This window comes from Neodiprion lecontei, chromosome 5 (genome assembly GCF_021901455.1).
Source record: "Neodiprion lecontei isolate iyNeoLeco1 chromosome 5, iyNeoLeco1.1, whole genome shotgun sequence".
Classification (NCBI taxonomy): domain Eukaryota; kingdom Metazoa; phylum Arthropoda; class Insecta; order Hymenoptera; family Diprionidae; genus Neodiprion; species Neodiprion lecontei.
This window is the reverse complement of record NC_060264.1, coordinates 5,091,202-5,111,797: the sequence shown is the minus strand read 5'-3', so window position 1 is coordinate 5,111,797 and position 20,596 is coordinate 5,091,202. Positions and strand designations below refer to the sequence as shown.

Genomic DNA, 20,596 nt, shown 5'->3' with positions numbered 1-20,596 from the left:
GATCAAACGTCACTTTGACTACCAGGACAAACGTGACAAATCGTTGAGTACAACTTACCAGGATTATTAGCAAGGAATCTCGTAATCAAGTATCCGTTAGAAGGTATTATGGCGGTATCTTTGGCAGGAGGCTGATCAAAGTTCCTAACCAGAAGACCCCTCCTGTCGAGATCACGAATGGTTGTCGCATTCAGTACCGTGACGCTTGGGTCGGCGGATGCACCCATGCCAATGATGCGGAAGGCGTTCCCGTGTAAATGAAATGGATGGGAGAGACCGGATTGCGGTGCTGCAATGTTCAAACGTGAAAATATTAGGTGAAAACTAGCTGGTCGTTGCACCCTCAGGGTGAAATAAATCGAATTCGATTCTATACCTGCGTCACAGAAGACGATTTCGACAACGGCATTCAAGGGTACGCTCAGGACATGTGTGCAGGCGCAATAAGACCCATCACAATTTTTGGGAAGATTTTCTCCATTGCAGATTAGTTCCAAGGGAATGTCGTTACGCTGGGAAATCAGTGGTGCGGGTGGAGAAACGAACGAGATGTTGTTAACAACTGATGCGACGGCAACACGTTGTGGGGGAACTGCGAAAAATATGTTTTGTAAGGGGAGCTCTCGAGTATTCGGATTTTCACGAAGTGATTTAATTAAGAGACCAGGCGGGATTGGAGTCACGGAAACGCCTATTTGCGAATCGTTTGGTGAAAAAACTTGATGTAAAGAAATCAAACTTTGACAAAACAAGTTTGTATGAAGATTCGGCATGAAAAAAATTCGGAATTTGCCACTTTCGGTACTTTTCAAATTCGAAGTTTCAACCCCGCCCCAAGTGGCCAAATGCAATAATCCCTGTCGAATATCACGTCGAGTTATAGAACCTACCGAAATATTGTAGGTAAGTGTTCGGTGTGAATATTTCCGTATTTGGGAATGTCACGAACCCTGATGGCAGGTAGAATTTGAAGTCTGGGACCGATTTAAGAATCTCGTTGTCCACAGGAAGAGCACTTCTAAATCCGCTCGCGCACAAATTACCGTCAATGGGTTGCGTCGAGGTGGAACAGACGTTTGAGCTCGCCGAATTGAGGATCTTTAATTGAGGAATATGTTAAATTATGTGAGGTTGGTGCTCTGTAATATGTATCCGAATTCGTGAACACAATTAGAAATTTTCTTACGAGTCCCTGGGCAAAGCTTTGACTGTACAGTGGTTGTTCAGAAGTGGGGAGATCAGGCCCACCTTCGTAGCGAAGAATACCGTATTGCTGAACAGCTGGACCACTGCATTCCCCGACAGCACGTACTCGAATCCAATAGGTGCCCACCGCTTGACTGGCGTCTATTATAAAATCGTATCGTTCTCCTACGGAACGATGGTAACAGTTTATTATTTCGAAGAATTTCCAATTTATTGCTTCAACATTCATTTGTTTGTTTGATTTTTGTAGTTCGAGGAAATTATTTTCATCTGCTGGACATTCTTCTGTGTGAAACACTTGAGAAACTGTTCCAACAGTTTTCGGTTTGGAGACGTTTTTTGGAATGAAAGAAAGCAAGACGTGTAGAAATAGCAGTTTCTCCTACGTACAAGTTTGCTATGATGGAAAATGGAAGGACTGGTCAAGTCAACGAACACGATGACTCACCGTAAAATGAGGAACTAGAGAATTCATAATTTGAAGTAGGGTTTGTACAAGAAAACACCTATCGGAAAAACTTTTATTTTAAACGAAGCAGTGCAGCTTTGCCAAGTAAGTGAGAGACTTTCAGCCGTTGATTTACTTTTTCTTACCGGCATACGATGTCAAGATGGAAGCACTAACGGGCTGCAAATGTTCTCCGTCTGATGCGATGACGGTCATGTCATGATTCTGGAAACTTAATTCAGCAGGACAAACCGTGCAGAAAGCATTGATCATTCTAAATCGGTATCTTTGACCCTGTTTCACTGTATACACCGCCAGTGGCGAAATGGTTGTAACCTTGCTAGTCTGATTCTGCAAGGACCAGAAATTCAGATGAAAGTGAAACTAACGGCACGAGCGAGCGTTCGTCAATTAACAAACATTCTGACTTACCATCCACTGTCCTCTTCCATGTATCAGTACTGCCTCCGCGATCTGACCCGGGGTATCCAGAAGTCCTGGATAATGTTCAGTAGCCTCTCGGTGCAACCAGTCGCTAATAACCATGACTGTCGACGGTGTATCGTAGTCGTAGAGATGGCTGTTGGGATCCGATTGGGGTGGTTCACGAACGATCAAGGAACCGTATAAGCCATCCATTTTTTGTAGAGCATCATGAGAGTGCCAAAAGTGTGTGCCTTGATTTGTGGCCATAAACTGATATCTAAGAGCAGAAAAGATGATGCGAATACAAAATTTTATGATATCAAAAAGTCACTGAAAAATAACCTTCATTTCGCATGAAGAATGTCGCTATGAGGCCCATTTTCACGACTGAGGGACTCTACGAGGAGTTTGAAAAACGTCTGGGGTGAAATTCACCCAGACTCAGTTTGGCTCATAATAACTCTTGATTCACCTGTGCGTCAGTCCGGCCGCAATAGGGCATTGAGTCACGAAAGGTACTCCATCTTGGTAAGGTGTTCCTGTCTGATATATTCCATGCCAATGAATGGTGGTTTCCATGCCTTGCATCAAATTCTCAACGTCAACAACGATCTTGTCACCCTGACAAACCTGAATCGAGGGTCCAGGTAACATTCTGTTCACGGCTAGAATGGTTCTTTCCACGCCGTCAGCAGTGACGCATTGACAAGTGTCATCCAGGTCATTCGTCATGTTAGGAGTACACAGGCTGCAAGCCCTGGTTGATTGACATAATTTGTGAAATCAAGTATGCTGTTCCAGTCTCCAGCAAAATCAGCACATGTTTTGACCGAAGAATACCCGAAGCTATGAAAAGAACATTCGGTCAAGTTTCTACTCACAATCCTTGGGCACTATAGATCTCCAGGGTGAAGTGGTAGTAGCAAATCTTAGGTGGTTCGTTCGCCCGACACGGTCGCAGACATTCCATTGGCGTTGATAACTGGACGTGGCCGCTCGAATAGTCGATTGGAGCTGAAATAGTTCAAAATTTATGGAAGCGTTATCAGACTTCCGAAAAATGTTCCGTTTTGAATTTCATGGGCTCGAAGGAGAGAAAAAATGATGCTAACTCCGACTACGTTGGTGATCGAAGGATGTAACAAAGTAATCGTTTGATGGACGGCCGTCGCTTTAGAAAAAAGTGGAATAAATAGAAGCCCCGTTTACCGCGATATTCTGCGAGAAATTAGACACATAACAGTTACCGCATGGTCGAGGTGTTTATCAACAATTTTGATTAATATTGTGATGAAAAGGATGCCTCCGGGTACTCGGGTTAGCAAAGCGTCGGATAATAATCGGAGTTCTCATCCGCAAAGGGGCATTGGTTTACAAAGGGTACTCAGTCGTGGTCATGGATGCCGTACTGACAAATCCCGTGCCCGTGAATTCTCGAACTGATAATAACAGGTCTCAGGCTTCTCATGTCGGGGATACGGGAGCATGCATTCACGAAGCGTCGATCGAATGACATCTTTTTCTTATTTGCAAAGATCATAGGTAGGTTAAAAATGGAGTACATCGTTAGAACTTGCGGAAAACCTTTGAGGCTCGAATGGAAATCAATAACTAATGAATCATCCGAAACTGTTTTGAGCGACCAATCAACGATTGTCAATATAAATTCTGATCACTGGGACCGAGCAATATGTCAATTTCACATGCTGCTGAGTCTTGCCTGATCAGAGACCTTCAACTCAGTGTCCAACTCGTCCATTTCCAGGTTTTCTCTCATCCTTGTTTTTATTTGTTTCATAAGAATACCAAGGTGTTGATACAGCTTTGTGTCTCCAGACTTGCAGAGAATAATTTTGATACTTTTGACAATATTCGCATCACACAACATTTTGCTATTCCGATTTTGTTTTTCTCTATTTGTAATTACCAATATGAGAGGAGAAATGCATGATTATGGTTTGCGCGTGTATTTCGAGTCCTTTGAAGAATGCCACCCACCTTTATGCAATCCACGATTACCGTGACCAGCATTTGCAAAACTGGCCAGGATGATGAGTAACGTCAATAAGACGGCAAATCGATTTACAGCCATCGAAGTCATGGTATAGTCTTCTCCCTTAGACAACCCCTTTGCTCAAGGGTTTCCCGTACTTCTGCAGAATTGATCCGGCGCAGAGATTTTGCAGATATTGTATCTTCCAAATCTAACAACGCGGCTACTTTGTTCGAATTGTAACAAATTTACTTTGACAAATGTGAAGTACACACGCTTATATAGACATTGAATTCCATCCCAGGCGCAATGACGTCTCGGTTGACGCGTATTGTCATCGACGGGTGATTATTATTCTCAATAAGTTGAAATATTTTCGACGCACCTTCAGAATACGAAGTCAATTGAGAAAATAAATAAGAGGCAGCATGCTTCAGATCCAATATCGGTCTAGTATTTTTTCATGTCATTCATGTCATTATAGACGGTATCGGGAAAGCGCGTTTCTCGGTCTTGTTGTATTCATCACAATAGGAGGTTGACTGTCACTTGACAGGCATAATAACCTTCGAATGAAAGTATCTTATTTTTCCAATTGTACATTCCGATTACACGAAACGCATTTCGCATTGAGCATCAACTAATGTCGTACAATGACATGTAACTTCTTGTACAGGGTTTTTCGGTTACGATGAAGAAATCTCGCAGGACAATAGAACAAAATATTACGTGATTTTTATCAATAATTCAGGCATTTATCCACGAGGAAAAGTTGGTTTCGTCAGAGTTACTTGAAATAACGATCGCGTACAATCTAACTTATTCTGCGTTCGATAAAATAATAACCTGTTATAACGCCTCGGGAATGTGGTAAACGTAACTATTCGATGTCACGTGAAAGCCGATAAAAGTATCTGAAAATTTATCTCGATACGATATTTATTTGTATTATTGAATTCAAAATTGCGAGTCTCACGGTAAGAAAAGTCAGTCACATGACCTTCAGCGATCTTCATTACGACATTGTTCCATTCAAATATTTCAATAAAAAGTACTCACAAAATCATTTAAGAGACCAATAAATTGTTGAACATTCTTGTGTTAACATTAAATCTCTTGAGACATAAGTTCAAGCTTCTAAGACAAACTGGATTATTTAGAAAATATTTTTATTACTAGTATAAACATAAGCAAACAACAGAACCGGTAACACAGCAGGACGATTCCATCAACAACTCGCCACGCGATATTTCAACCACTAAAATATTAGTCGTATCATCAAAAGGTGCCGCCACAACATCATCCATCAAATTAAAATAGCTGTCAAAACATTTTCATTCCAGCTAAGAATAAGCTAATTATAAGTAGAAGAGCACTCCAGCTAGTGTCAAGGGTGCGTAGCTAGCAACGAGACTGGAGTACCGTGGATACGACTGACACAATTTTTTCTATAGAAATACGGAAACTTCATAGAAGCACTATGATCCCGTAAGAAGGAACAGTCGGGGTGAGTAACAAACGAATCTCTAATCGTTTCGCGATAAATCGTCGGGTACCGATCCGTAACAGTGTGAAGTGATTCCAGAGCATTGACGAAATAAAAAATCAACAATCTCTCAAATCACAGTGAATTAATTATTGTGCACAGATTTTTAATAGTGGAACATCATCGACATGCATGACGATGTGAATTAGCCAATAACTTGAGCAAAGAATTATCTACTGTCGGTAAGATGCTTTAGACTGCAAACATACAGTGATGAGTGTTTTGAAAGTTTCTGAAATATGAAACTTTCTAGGGTTACACTGGTCCACAAAAATTCACTTTTTGTGTTTGGCATGAAAACTTTCAACTGAGTATGAGACGAACAAGTTTAAGTATAATGGAATTGATGTCAGAATATTTCATATACGAACGATTTTATTGTAATATGATTTTTTTAGTATTCATAAACAGAAAGAAGGTCATATGTAGCGTTACAGTACACGGGTCAGCAAAATTTTGTAACAAGGAAGGTTTTCACTAATTTTGAAATACCTATCTACCTTTATTATAGAACTATATTTATTTTGATTCGATCAGGTCTAGTTTTTGTGTTATGGCATCTGTAACCCGAAAAAAAAAAACTCGTGTGATCAGAACAGTTACTCAGGATTTAATTCTGGTAAAATCAAGAGATCAACAGCTACTACAATTTGATTTTCCTTGAAGATCGTGAAAAATTGTAGTGAAAATATTCATCTGTTTATCACTGATCATATAATATTATTATATCATTAATCAAGGCCCTTGTAACCGATTGATCGTTCAGTCACATGCATTTCAATTTAACGGATGCTACTGCATTTGAGCTGTACGTTCCATATCGTATCTTCGCCGAAAGTTAACAAAAACAGTCAGCCTCGAATGCGAGTTTATGAATAGTTTATATTTCATGATTGAAACACCTTAATGTTTTGCGTGAATTCGAATTTAAGTTTATCGAAACGTTGAAAGCTGTAAGCCACTTTATCGTACCGTTATTTCGCTCATTTCTAGATCTGTAATCCTCGTTCTGTGTTTGTACAATTTTGTCTTTATACACATTTGCGCTCGTGCCAATTGTCTTTATACCGTTTGTCCTCCTGATACGCAGTTTTCTTTATACAAATTATCATCGTTATACTCATTTGACTTCACACAAGTTACTGCTTTGGTATGAATACGTCGGTGTCCAATTTATGATTTTCATACACATTTCAGATTATACAAAGGCCTCTCCATCATACTACTTACTGTAAATGATACCCTTTCTTCACATTTTTCATACGCGCTAATATGGCTCCCGCTATTAATCTTTTCGGTACGAAAGCATTCTACGTCGCGCCGTCCCCGCTGATCGAGCAGTCGCGGCAAGCGTCCGTACTTGCGGAACAACTGCAAGCGCCCGTCAGACGCACAATACCACACTATCTTACGCAGAGCGAGTGCAGTCGCTCGTAAAAAAAATGCTTAAAAAATTATAACATAATGTTGGGTTACCATGGTCACCGCTCGTACAAAGCTAGCGTCGGACGTTGGGTGACTACAGTCACCGATCGGGCCGAAAGGGTTACACATGACAAATGTAAATTTTACAATTGTCGTTATAAATCTTATTCGTTGAAATTTCTCTCTTTTGGTTACCACGTTCTTGATGAGTCCATTCTAATAAATCCAATCTCGTTCTAAAATTTGTGCTTTTCCCACCTTTCTCGCAATTGACCTTATATCTTATCAATTGATTGAAGAATTAAATCTCATAGACTGTGTTTAGAAAAAAGTTTTTCACCGCGGTATGATGGTTATAAGTACTCGGAAATAAACTTCTTGTTCACGTTTCAGTGACAAGCTAGTTGAAAAAATATCTCATATACTGCGTGCGCAATAGCTTGTTTTCTGATGGTTCAATTTCAAAGTGAATCGCGATTTTCTTAACGAGTTATTCAACTTGGTTTCGTAATAGTTTACCGATCAGATCCTCTCGTTTGTTTGTGTTGAAAGTTTAGACTTCCGTATTTATCGAATTTTTATCATAAGAAGGTGCATTCGTTGCGAATATTTTGAGACCCAAGACATTATGCCCCGAGTTTTCGGCGAAGAGTGAAAACGATTTCATGTCGAGTCGAGAGAGTCATTTTTTTAATCAAACTTCGAACCAAAGTGAGGAGATATATTATTTCGATTAGATTTTATTTTCAGATCTCAAATGTTTACGCTACATCCACTCGAAAAATGTGTTTTTCTAAAAAACGCAATTTGGGAGAAAAATCGTATCTCGAAACCGTTCGATTGAAGAAATTTGAAAATCATTTAGAAACTTTTTGTGGGCCAATAAGAGTCAGAAAAATTTTTTTATTTCTCTTTCAAGACTCACTATTATTTCGATGCGAAGTACTTCTTTTACGGAGGGTTTAGGATTCTTCAGAATATTTGTGTTACCCTATTTATCCATTAAATCCGACATTTGAAACGAGTTAATAATTGTACATAAGTTTGTTTATCTGATTTCATCTTGAAGAAAGTAAAAATAGAAGTGCAGTAGTAGTTCGAAGATAACCATACTGAATGATGCGATATCTGCCAAACATGAGTCCACATGATTCTATCCAGGACCAATAGCATCGACGATCCTCCCAGGAGGTTGACGTCCATTTGTCTAAATTATAATTGGAACCTACGATCCAATAGTCAAGCAATAAATTCTACGTTTAAAGTTGTTATTTGCTGATGGGCGATATTTTCGGCAAGTAGTCGCCGCAAGTGGGGAAGTTTTGTGGGACTGGTGGAATATCTGTCACATCACCGACTTGTATGACAACCTCCATGCCGGTGGTCGAGTGGAACACGAAATGGCAGTGGTATAGCCAGTAGCCTGATGAAAGACAGAATAATCACTTAGTTGGTAGGTGATCATCGGAGATCAAACGTCACTTTGACTACCAGGACAAACGTGAAAAATCGTTTAGTACAACTTACCAGGATTATTAGCAAGGAATCTCGTAATCAAGTATCCGTTAGAAGGTATTATGGCGGTATCTTTGGCAGGAGGCTGATCAAAGTTCCTAACCAGAAGACCCCTTCTGTCGAGATCACGAATGGTTGTCGCATTCAGTACCGTGACGCTTGGGTCGGCGGATGCACCCATGCCAATGATGCGGAAGGCGTTCCCGTGTAAATGAAATGGATGGGAGAGATTAACTTGCGGAGCTGCAATGTTCAAACGTGGAAAATAATAAGTGAAAACTAGCTGATCGTTGCACCCTTAGGGTAAAATAAATCGAATTCGATTCGATACCTGCGTCACAGAAGACGATTTCGACAACGGCATTCAAGGGTACGCTCAGGACATGTGTGCAGGCGCAATAAGACCTATCACAATTTTTGGGGAGATTTTCTCCATTGCAGATTGATTTCAAGGGAATGTGGTTACGCTGGGAAATCAGTGGTGCGGGTGGAGAAACGAACGAGATGTTGTTAATAACTGATGCGACGGCAGCGAGTGTTGGGGGAACTGCGAAAAATACGTTTTGTAAGGGGAGCTCTCGAGTATTCGGACTTTCACGAAGTGATTCAATTAAGAGACCAGGCGGAGTTGAAGTTGCGGAAGCGCCGATTTCTGAATTATTCTGTGAGAAAACTTGATGTAAAGAAATCAAACTTTGACGAAACAAGTTTGTATTAAGTTTCAGCATAAAAAACATTCGGAATTTGCCGCTTTCGGTACTTTTGAAATTCGAAGTTTCAACCCCGCCCCAAGAGGCGAAATGCAATAATCTCTTTCGAATATCACGTTGAGTTATAGAACCTACCGAAATATTGTAGGTAAGTGTTCGGTGTGAATATTTCCGTATTTGGGAATGTCACGAACCCTGATGGCAGGTAGAATTTGAAGTCTGGGACCGATTTAAGAATCTCCTTGTCCACAGGAAGAGCACTTCTAAATCCGCTTGCGCATAAATTACCGTCAATTGGTTGCGTCGAGGTGGAACAGACGTTTGAGCTCGGCGAATTGAGGATCTTTAATTGAGGAATATGTTAAATTATGTGAGGTTGGTGCATTGTAATATGTATCCGAATTCGTGAACACAATTGGAAATTTACTTACGAGTCCCTGGCCGAAGCTTTGATTGTACAGTGGTTGTTCAGAAGTGGGGAGATCAGGCCCACCTTCGTAGCGAAGAATACCGTATTGCTGAACAGCTGGACCCCTGCATTCCCCGATAGCACGTACTCGAATCCAATAGGTGCCCACCGATTGACTAGCGTCTATTATAAAATCGTATCGTTCTCCTACGGAACGATGGTAACGGTTTATTATTATATTTCAAAGACTTTCCAATTCATTGCTTCAACATTGGTTTGTTCGTTTGATTTTTGTAGTTGGAGGAAATTATTTTCATCTGCTGGACATTCTTCTATGTGAAACACTTGAGAAACAGGCTTATTTCATTTTTTGTAGCTTCTACATAAATTGTTCCAACAGTTTTCGGTTCGAAAACGTTCTGTGGAATTAAAGGAAGCACGACTTATAGAAATAGCAGTTTCTCCTACGTACAAGTTTGCTACGATGGAAAATGGAAGGACTGGTCAAGTCAACGAACACGATGACTCACCGTAAAATCAGGAACTGGAGAATTCATAATTTGAAGTACGGTTTGTGCAAAAAAACACCTATGAGAAAAACTTTTATTTCAAACGAAGCAGTGCAGCTTTGCCAAGTAAGTGAGAGACTTTCAGCCGTTGATTAACTTTCTCTTACCTGCATACGATGTTAAGATGGAAGCACTAACGGGCTGCAAATGTTCTCCGTCTGATGCGATGACGGTCATGTCATGATTCTGGAAACTTAATTCAGCAGGACAAACCGTGCAAAAAGCATTGATCATTCTAAATCGGTATCTTTGACCCTGTTTCACTGTATACACAGCCAGTGGCGAAGTGGTTGTAACATCGCTAGTCTGATTCTGCAAGGACCGAAAATTTAGATGAAAGTGAAACTAACGACACGAGCAAGCGTTCGTCGACTAACGAACATTCTTACTTACCATCCACTGTCCTCTTCCATGTATCAGTACTGCCTCCGCGGCTTGACCCGGGGTATCCAGAAGTCCTGGATAATGTTCAGTAGCCTCTCGGTGCAACCAGTCGCTAATAACCATGACTGTCGACGGTGTATCGTAGTCGTAGAGATGGCTGTTGGGATCCGATTCGGGTGGTTCACGAACGATTAAGGAACCGTATATGCCATCCATTTTTTGTAGAGCATCATGAGAGTGCCAAAAGTGTGTGCCTTGATTTGTGGCCTTGAACTGATATCTAAGAGCAGAAAAGATGATGCGAATACAAAATTTCATGATATTAAAAAGTCACTGAAAAATGACCTTCATTTCACATGACGAATGTCGCCATGAGGCCCATTTTCACGACTAAGGGACTCTACGAGGAGTTTGAAAAACGTCTGGGGTGAAATTCACCCAGAGTCAGTTTGGCTCATAATAACGCTTGATTCACCTGTGCGTCAGTCCGGTCGCAATAGGGCATTGAGTCACGAAAGGTACTCCATCTTGGTAAGGTGTTCCTGTCTGATATATTCCATGCCAATGAATGGTGGTTTCCATGCCTTGCATCAAATTCTCAACGTCAACGACGATCTTGTCACCCTGACAAACCTGAATCGAGGGTCCAGGTAACATTCTGTTCACGGCTAGAATGGTTCTTTCCACGCCGTCAGCAGTGACGCATTGACAAGTGTGATCCAGGTCATTGGTCATGTTGGGAGTACACAGGCTGCAAGCCCTGGTTGATTTACATAATTTGTGAAATCAAGTATGCTGTTCCAGTCTCCAGCAAAATCAGCACATGTTTTGACCGAAGAATACCCGAAGTTATGAAAAGAACATTCGGTCAAGTTTCTACTCACAATCCTTGGGCACTATAGATCTCCAGGGTGAAGTGGTAGTAGCAAATCTTAGGTGGTTCGTTCTCCCGACACGGTCGCAGACATTCCATTGGCGTCGATAACTTGACATGGCCTCTCGAACAGTCGATTGGAGCTGAAATAGTTCAAAATTTATCGAAGCGTTATCAGACTTCCGAAAAATGTTCCGTTTTTAATTTCATTGGCTTGTAGGAGAGAAAAAATGATGCTAGCTTCGACTACGTTGGTGATCGAAGGATGTAACAAAATAATCGTTTGATGGACGGCCGTCGCTGCAGATTCAGGTGAATCAACTAGATTATTACATTTGGTTCATTTTATCATAATATAAAACGTACTTGTCATCCGACATGAGTCGGAAAAGTTCCAGAAAAAATTGAAATAAATAGAAGCCCCGTTTGCCGCGATATCCTGCGAGAAATTAGACACACTTTCAATTACCGCATGGTCGAGGTGTTGATTAACAATTTTGATTAATATTGTGATGAACAGGGTGCCTCCGGGTACTCGGGTTAGCAAAGCGTCGGATAATAATCGGAGTTCTCATCCGCAATGGGGCATTGGGTTAGAAAGGGTACTCCGTCGTGGTCATGGATGCCGTACTGATAAATCCCACGCCAGTGAATTCTCGAACTGATAATAGCAGTTCTTAGGCTTCTCATGTCGGGAATACGGGAGCATGCATTCACGAGGCGTCGATCGAATGACATCTTTTTCTTATTTGCAAAGATCATAGGTAGGTTAAAAATGGAGTACATCGTTAGAACTTGCGGAAAACCTTTGAGGCTCGAATGGAAATCAATAACTAATGAATCATCCGAAACTGTTTTGAGCGACCAATCAACGATTGTCAATATCAATTCTGATCACTGAGACCGAGCAATATGTCAATTTCACATGTTGCTGAGTCTTGCCTGATCAGAGACCTTCAACCCAGTGTCCAACTCGTCCATTTCCAGGTTTCCTCTCATCCTTGTTCTCATTTGTTTCATAAGAATACCAAGGTGTTGATACAGCTTTGTGTCTCCAGACTTTTAGAGGGTAATTTTGATACTTTTGACAACATTCACATCACACAACATTTTGCTATTCCGATTTTGTTTTTCTCTATTTGTAATTACCAATATGAGAGGAGAAATGCACGATTATGGTTTGCGCGTGTATTTTGAGTCCTTTGAAGAGTGCCACCCACCTTTATGCATTCGACGATTACCGTGACCAGCATTTGCAAAACTGGCTAGGATCATAAGTAACGTCAATAAGACGGCAAATCGATTTACAGCCATCGAAGTCATGGTGTAGTCCTCTCCCTTAGACAACCCCTTTGCTCAGGGTTTCCCGTAGTTCTGCAGAATTGATCCGGCGCAGAGATTTTGCAGATAATGGATCTTCCAAATTTAACAACACGGCTACTTTGTTCAAATTGTAACAAATTGACTTTGACAAATGTGAAGTACACACGCTTATATAGGCATTGAATTTCATCCCAGGCGCAATGACGTCTCGGTTGACGCGTATTTTCATCGACGGGTGATTATTATTGTTAATAAGTTGAAATATTTTTGACGCACCTTCAGAATACGAAGTCAATTGGAAAAATAAATAAGAGGCAGCATGCTTCAGATCCAATATCGGCCTAGTATTTTTTCATATCATTAGAGACCTCGGTCTTGTTGTATTCATCACAATAGGAGGTTGACTGTCACTTGACAGGCATAATAACCTTCGAATAATAGTATCTTATTTTTCCAATCGAACAAACTGATTACACGAAACGCATTCCGTATTGAGCATCAACCAAGGTCGTACAATGACATGTAACTTCTTGTACAGGGTTATTTGGTCACGATGAAGAAATCTCGCAGGACAATAGAACAAAATATTACGTGATTTTTATCAATAATTCAGGCATTTATCCACGAGGAAAAGTTGGTTTCGTCAGAGTTACTTGAAATAACGATCACGTACAATCTAACTTATTCTGCGTTCGATAAAATGATAACCTGTTATAATGCCTCGGGAATGTGGTAAACCTAACTATTCGATGTAACGTGAAAGCCGATAAAATTATCTGATAATTTATCTCGATACGACATTTATTTGCATTATTGAATTCAAAATTGCGAGTCTCACGGTAAAAAAGTCAGTCACATCACCTGCAGCGATCTTCATTACGACATTGTTCCATTCGAATATTTCAATCAAAAGTACTTACAAAATAATTTTAGAGACCAATAAATTGTTGAACATTCTTGTGTTAACATTACATCTCTTGAGTCATAAGTTCAAGCTTCTAAGACAAACTGGATTTTTTAGAAAATATTTTTATTACTAGTGTAAACATAAGCAAACAACAGAACCGGTAACACAGCAGGACGATTTCATCAACAACTCGCCACGCTATATTTCAACCACTAAAATATAAGTCGTATCATTAAAAGGCGCCGCCACAACATCATCCATCAAATTAAAATAGCTGTCAAAACATTTTCATTCCAGCTAAGAATAAGCTAATTATCAGTAGAAGAGCACTCCAGCTAGTGTCAAGGGTGCGTAGCTAACAACGAGACTGGAGTACCGTGGATACGACTGACTCAGTTTTTTCTATAGAAATACGGAAACTTCATAGAAGCACTATGATCCCGTAAGAAGGAACAGTCGGGGTGAGTGACAAACGAATCTCTAATCGTTTCGCGATAAATCGTCGGGTACCGATCCGTAGCAGTGTGAAGTGATTCCAGAGCATTGACGAAATAAAAAATCAACAATCCTTCAAATCACAGTGAATTCATTTTTGTGCACATATTTTTAATAGTGGAACATCATCGACATGCATGACGATGTGAATCAGCCAATAACTTGAGCAAAGAATTATCTACTGTCGGTAAGATGCTTTAGACTGCAAACATACAGTGATGAGTGTTTTGAAAGTTTCTGAAATATGAAACTTTCTAGGGTTACACTGGTCGACAAAAATTCACTTTTTGTGTTTGGCATGAAAACTTTCAACTGAGTATGAGACGAACAAGTTTAAGTATAATGGAATTGATGTCAGAATATTTCACATACGAATGATTTTATTGTAATATGATTTTTTTAGTATTCATAAACAGAAAGAAGGTCGTATGTAGCGTTACAGTACACGGGTCAGCAAAATTTTGTAACAAGGAAGGTTTTCACTAATTTTGCAATACCTATCTACCTTTATTATAGAACTATATTTATTTTGATTCGATCAGGTCTAGTTTTTGTGTTATGGCATCTGTAACCCGAAAAAAAAACTCGCGTGATCAGAACAGTTACTCAGGGTTTGATTCTGGTGAAATCAAGAGATCAACAGCTACCACAGTTTGATTTTCCTTGAAGATCGTGAAAAATTGTGGTGAAAATATTCATCTGTTTATGACTGATCATATAATATTATTATGTCATTAATCAAGGCCCTTGTAACCGATTGATCATCCAGTCACATGCATTTTGATTTAACGGATGCCACTGCATTTAAGCTGACGTTCCATATCTCATCTTCGCCGTAAGTTAACAAAACAGTCAGTCTCGAATGCGAGTTTATGAATAGTTTATATTTCATGATTGAAACACCTTAATGTTTTGCGTGAATTCGAATTGAGGATTATCGAAACGTTGAAAGCTGTAAGCCACTCTATCGTACCGTTATTTCGCTCATTTCTAGATCTGTAATCCTCGTTTTGTGTTTGTACAATTTTGTCTTTATACACATTTGCGTTCGTGCCAATTGTCTTTATACCGTTTGTCCTCCTGATACGCAGTTTTCTTTATACAAATTATTATCGTTATACTCATTTGACTTTACACAAGTTACTGCTTTGGTATGAATACGTCGGTGTCCAATTTATGATTTTCATACACATATCAGATTATACAAAGGCCTCTCTATTATACTACTTACTGTAAATGATCCTATTTCTTCACATTCTTCATACTTGCTAATATGGCTCCCGCTATTAAACATGACTAATATAAATTGTACAATCGTCGTTAGAAATCTCATTCGTTGAAATTTCTCTCTTTTGGTTACCACGTTCTTGATGAGTCCATCCTAATAAATCCAATCTCGTTCTATAATTTGTGCTTTTCCCACCTTTCTCGCAATTGACCTTATATCTTATCAATTGATTGAAAAATTAAATCTCACAGACTGGACTTAAAAAAAAGTTTTTCACCATAGTATGATGGTTATAGGTACTCGGAAATATACTTCTTGTTCACGTTTCAGTGACAAGCAAGTTGAAAAAATATCTCACGTACTGCGTGCGCAATAGTTTGTTTTCTGATGGTTCAATTTCAAAGTAAATTGCGATTTTCTTAACGAGATATTCAACTTGGTTACGTAATAGTTCACTGATCAGATCATCATGTTTGTTTGTATTGAAAATTCAGGCTTCCGTACGTATCGAATTTTTATCATAAGAAGGTGCATTCGTTGCGAATATTTTAAGACCCAAGACATTAGCCCCGCGTTTTCGGCGAAGAGTGAAAACGATTTCATGTCGAGTCGAGAGAGTCATTTTTTTAATTAAACTTCGAACCAAAGTGAGTAGATATATTATTTCGATTAGATTTTACTTTCAGATCTCAAATTTTTACGCTACATCCACTCAAAAAATGTGTTTTTCTAAAAAACGTAATTTGGGTGAAAAATCGTATCTCGAAACCGTTCAATTGAAGAAATTTGGAAATCATTTAAACACTCTTTGTGGGCTAATAAGAGTCCGAAAAATTTTTTTATTTCTCTTTCAAGACTCACCATTATTTCGATGCGAAGTACTTCTTTGCCAGAGGGTTTAAGATTTTTCAGAACATTTGTGTTACCCTACTTACCCATTAATTTCTACATTCAAAACGAGTTAATAATCGTACATGAGTTTGTTTATTTGACTTCATATTAATGCTGTATCACGAGATCTAATATTAATCAATCAGATGAAACACTGCGGCTGGAGGATATACGCGTCTAATTGTGTCATTTCACTTCCGTTCTTGGTTAAAAAGCTGAAATGTCGTTTTGGAGCATTAAAGCTCGAATTACATATTCATATTCTTCTTTGTTTGAAGTTTAATAGAAATAGACGTCCAATGAATGTCAGATTTAAGGAAGATCTCAGGTAAAACTAACACTACGAAAAAGGTGGAAATAGAAGTGCAGTAGTAGTTCGAAGATAACCATACTGAATGATACGATATCTGCCAAACATGAGTCCACATAATTCTATCCCGGACCAATAGCATTGACGATCCTCCCAGGAGGTTGACGTCCATTTTTCTAAATTATAATTGGAACCTACGATCCAATAGTCAAGCAATAAATTCTACGTTCAAAGTTATTTTCTGATAGGCGATATTTTCGGCAAGTAGTCCCCGCAAGTGGGGAAGTTTTGTGGGACTGGTGGAATATCTATCACATCACCGACTTGTAAGACAAGCTCCATGCCGGCGATCGAGTGGAACACGAAATGGCAGTGGTATAGCCAGTAGCCTGATGAGAGACAAAATAATCAGTTAGTTAGTAGGTGATCATCTGAGATCAAACGCCACTTTGACTACCAGGACAAACGTGGAAAATCGTTGAGTACAACTTACCAGGATTATTAGCAAGGAATCTCGTAATCAAGTATCCGTTAGAAGGTATTATGGCGGTATCTTTGGCAGGAGGCTGATCAAAGTTCCTAACCAGAAGACCCCTCCTGTCGAGATCACGAATGGTTGTCGCATTCAGTATCGTGACGCTTGGGTCGGCGGATGCACCCATGCCAATTATGCGGAAGGCGTTCCCGTGTAAATGAAATGGATGGGAGACACCGGACTGCGGAGCTGCAATGTTCAAACGTGAAAATAATAAGTGAAAACTAGCTGGTCGTTGCACCCTCAGGGTAAAATAAATCGAAGTCGATTCCATACCTGCGTCACAGAAGACGATTTCGACAACGGCATTCAAGGGTACGCTCAGGACATGTGTGCAGGCGCAATAAGACCCATCACAATTTTTGGGAAGATTTTCTCCATTGCAGATCAATTCCAAGGGAATGACGTTACGCTGGGAAATCAGTGGTGCGGGTGGAGAAACGAACGAGATGTTGTTAATAACTGATGCGAAGGCAGCACGTGATGGGGGAACTGCGAAAAATTTTGTAACGGGAGCTCTCGAGTATTCGGACTTTCATGACGTGATTTAATTAAGAGACCAGGCGGGGTTGAAGTTACGGAAACGCCGATTTGTGAATTATTCGGTGAGGAAACTTGATGTAAAGAAATCAAACTTTGACGAAACAAGTTTGTATTAAGTTTCCGCATAAAAAAAATTCGGAATTTGCCGCTTCCGGTACTTTTCAAATTCGAAGTTTCAACCACGCCCCAAGTGGCGAAGTGCAATAATCTCTTTCGAATATCACGTTGTGTTATAGAACCTACCGTAATATTGTAGGTAAGTGTTCGGTGTGAATATTTCCGTATTTGGGAATATCACGAACCCTGATGGCAGGTAGAATTTGAAGTCTGGGACCGATTTAAGAATCTCCTTGTCCACAGGAAGAGCACTTCTAAATCCGCTTGCGCATAAATTACCGTCAATTGGTTGCGTCGAGGTGGAACAGACGTTTGAGCTCGCCGAATTGAGGATCTTTGATTGAGAAATATGTTAAATTATGTGAGGTTGGTGCTTTGTAATATGTATCCGAATTCGTAAACACAATTGGAAATTTTCTTACGAGTCCCTGGGCAAAGCTTTGACTGTACAGTGGTTGTTCAGAAGTGGGGAGATCAGGCCCACCTTCGTAGCGAAGAATACCGTATTGCTGAACAGCTGGACCACTGCATTCCCCGACAGCACGTACTCGAATCCAATAGGTGCCCACCGCTTGACTGGCGTCTATTATAAAATCGTATCGTTCTCCTACGGAACGATGGTAACAGTTTATTATTTCGAAGAATTTCCAATTTATTGCTTCAACATTCGTTTGTTTGTTTGATTTTTGTAGTTCGAGGAAATTATTTTCATCTGCTGGACATTTTTCTGTGTGAAACACTTGAGAAACTGTTCCAACAGTTTTCGGTTTGGAGACGTTTTTTGGAATGAAAGGAAGCACAACTTATAGAAATAGCAGTTTCTCCTACGTACAAGTTTGCTACGATGGAAAATGGAAGGACTGGTCAAATCAACGAACACGATGACTCACCGTAAAATGAGGAACTAGAGAATTCATAATTTGAAGTAGGGTTTGTGCAAGAAAACACCTATCAGAAAAACTTTTATTTCAAACGAAGCAGTGCAGCTTTGCCAAGTAAGTGAGAGACTTTCAGCCGTTGATTAACTTTTTCTTACCTGCGTACGATGTTAAGATGGAAGCACTAACGGGCTGCAAATGTTCTCCGTCTGATGCGATGACGGTCATGTCATGATTCTGGAAACTTAATTCAGCAGGACAAACCGTGCAGAAAGCATTGATCATTCTAAATCGGTATCTTTGACCCTGTTTCACTGTATACACCGCCAGTGGCGAAATGGTTGTAACCTTGCTAGTCTGATTCTGCAAGGATCAGAAATTTAGATGAAAGTGAAACTAACGGCACGAGCGAGCGTTCGTCAATTAACAAACATTCTTACTTACCATCCACTGTCCTCTTCCATGTATCAGTACTGCCTCCGCGATCTGACCCGGGGTATCCAGAAGTCCTGGATAATGTTCAGTAGCCTCTCGGTGCAACCAGTCGCTAATAACCATGACTGTCGACGGTGTATCGTAGTCGTAGAGATGGCTGTTGGGATCCGATTGGGGTGGTTCACGAACGATCAAGGAACCGTATAAGCCATCCATTTTTTGTAGAGCATCATGAGAGTGCCAAAAGTGTGTGCCTTGATTTGTGGCCATAAACTGATATCTGAGAGCAGGAAAGATGATACGAATACGAAATTTCATGATATTAAAAATTCACTGAAAAATGACCTTCATTTCGCATGAAGAATGTTGCCATGAGGCCCATTTTCACGACTAAGGGACTCTACGAGGAGTTTGAAAAACGTCTGGGGTGAAATTCACCCAGACTCAGTTTGGCTCATAATAACTCTTGATTCACCTGTGCGTCAGTCCGGTCGCAATAGGGCATTGAGTTACGAAAGGTACTCCATCTTGGTAAGGTGTTCCTGTCTGATATATTCCATGCCAATGAATGGTGGTTTCCATGCCTTGCATCAAATTCTCAACGTCAACAACGATCTTGTCACCCTGACAAACCTGAATCGAGGGTCCAGGTAACATTCTGTTCACGGCTAGAATGGTTCTTTCCACGCCGTCAGCAGTGACGCATTGACAAGTGTCATCCAGGTCATTCGTCATGTTGGGAGTACACAGGCTGCAAGCCCTGGTTGATTTACATAATTTGTGAAATCAAGTATGCTGTTCCAGTCTCCAGCAAAATCAGCACATGTTTTGACCGAAGAATACTCGAAGTTATGAAAAGAACATTCGGTCAAGTTTCTACTCACAATCCTTGGGCACTATAGATCTCCAGGGTGAAGTGATAATAGCAAATCTTAGGTGGTTCGTTCTCCCGACACGGTCGCAGACATTCCATTGGCGTTGATAACGAGACATCGCCTCTCGAGAAGTCGATCGGAGCTGAAATGGATCAAAATTTATTAATTCAACTAGATTTCACCATTTCAATCCGCTTTGTTATAATGTAAACCGCACTGGTCATCGGATATGAGTCGGAGAAGTACGAGAAAAAAATAGAATAAACCAAAAACTCGTTTATCGCAATATCCCCGAAATTAGACACATACCTAACTTATGGCGAAGGATTTGATGCATTTTCGCGTTTGCAAGATCACTCAAGAAACAGCAAGTTGTCATCAGTATGACGAGTCGATTGATTCTACTTAAATCAGTTACCGCATGGTTCCGTCCGGGCGAAGCCATCACTCACTATTCGTGGTGTCGATCAACAATTTTGATTAATATTGTAATGAAAAGGATGCCTCCGGGCACTTGGGTTAGCGAAGTACCGGATGATAATCCACGACGTTTT

The 20,596-nt window shown here is 40.2% G+C and overlaps 2 protein-coding genes across 2 annotated transcripts in view; both read right to left on the bottom strand.

The window, feature by feature from the left end:
• LOC107227332 (laccase) overlaps nt 1-4,333 on the bottom strand; it is a 15,723-nt gene extending 11,390 nt beyond the window's left edge. The window contains exon 1 of the mRNA XM_046742312.1: nt 4,079-4,333. Within this exon, the coding sequence (XP_046598268.1) occupies nt 4,079-4,181 (103 nt within the window). The 5' untranslated portion in view covers nt 4,182-4,333. The remainder of the gene's footprint in view (nt 1-4,078) is intronic.
• Nucleotides 1-20,596, bottom strand: part of LOC107226143 — a 21,267-nt gene extending 671 nt beyond the window's left edge. Inside the window, exons 1-21 of the mRNA XM_046742310.1 lie at nt 20,352-20,596; nt 20,052-20,184; nt 19,643-19,927; nt 19,177-19,447; nt 18,891-19,095; nt 18,277-18,461; nt 18,096-18,188; nt 11,516-11,535; nt 11,107-11,391; nt 10,641-10,911; nt 10,355-10,559; nt 9,701-9,885; nt 9,520-9,612; nt 2,962-2,981; nt 2,553-2,837; nt 2,087-2,357; nt 1,801-2,005; nt 1,187-1,371; nt 891-1,098; nt 377-592; nt 59-289 (exon numbers count right to left, since the gene is read on the bottom strand). Coding sequence (XP_046598266.1) covers nt 59-289; nt 377-592; nt 891-1,098; nt 1,187-1,371; nt 1,801-2,005; nt 2,087-2,357; nt 2,553-2,837; nt 2,962-2,981; nt 9,520-9,612; nt 9,701-9,885; nt 10,355-10,559; nt 10,641-10,911; nt 11,107-11,391; nt 11,516-11,535; nt 18,096-18,188; nt 18,277-18,461; nt 18,891-19,095; nt 19,177-19,447; nt 19,643-19,927; nt 20,052-20,184; nt 20,352-20,487 — 3,988 coding nt within the window. The 5' untranslated portion in view covers nt 20,488-20,596. The remainder of the gene's footprint in view (nt 1-58; nt 290-376; nt 593-890; nt 1,099-1,186; nt 1,372-1,800; nt 2,006-2,086; nt 2,358-2,552; nt 2,838-2,961; nt 2,982-9,519; nt 9,613-9,700; nt 9,886-10,354; nt 10,560-10,640; nt 10,912-11,106; nt 11,392-11,515; nt 11,536-18,095; nt 18,189-18,276; nt 18,462-18,890; nt 19,096-19,176; nt 19,448-19,642; nt 19,928-20,051; nt 20,185-20,351) is intronic.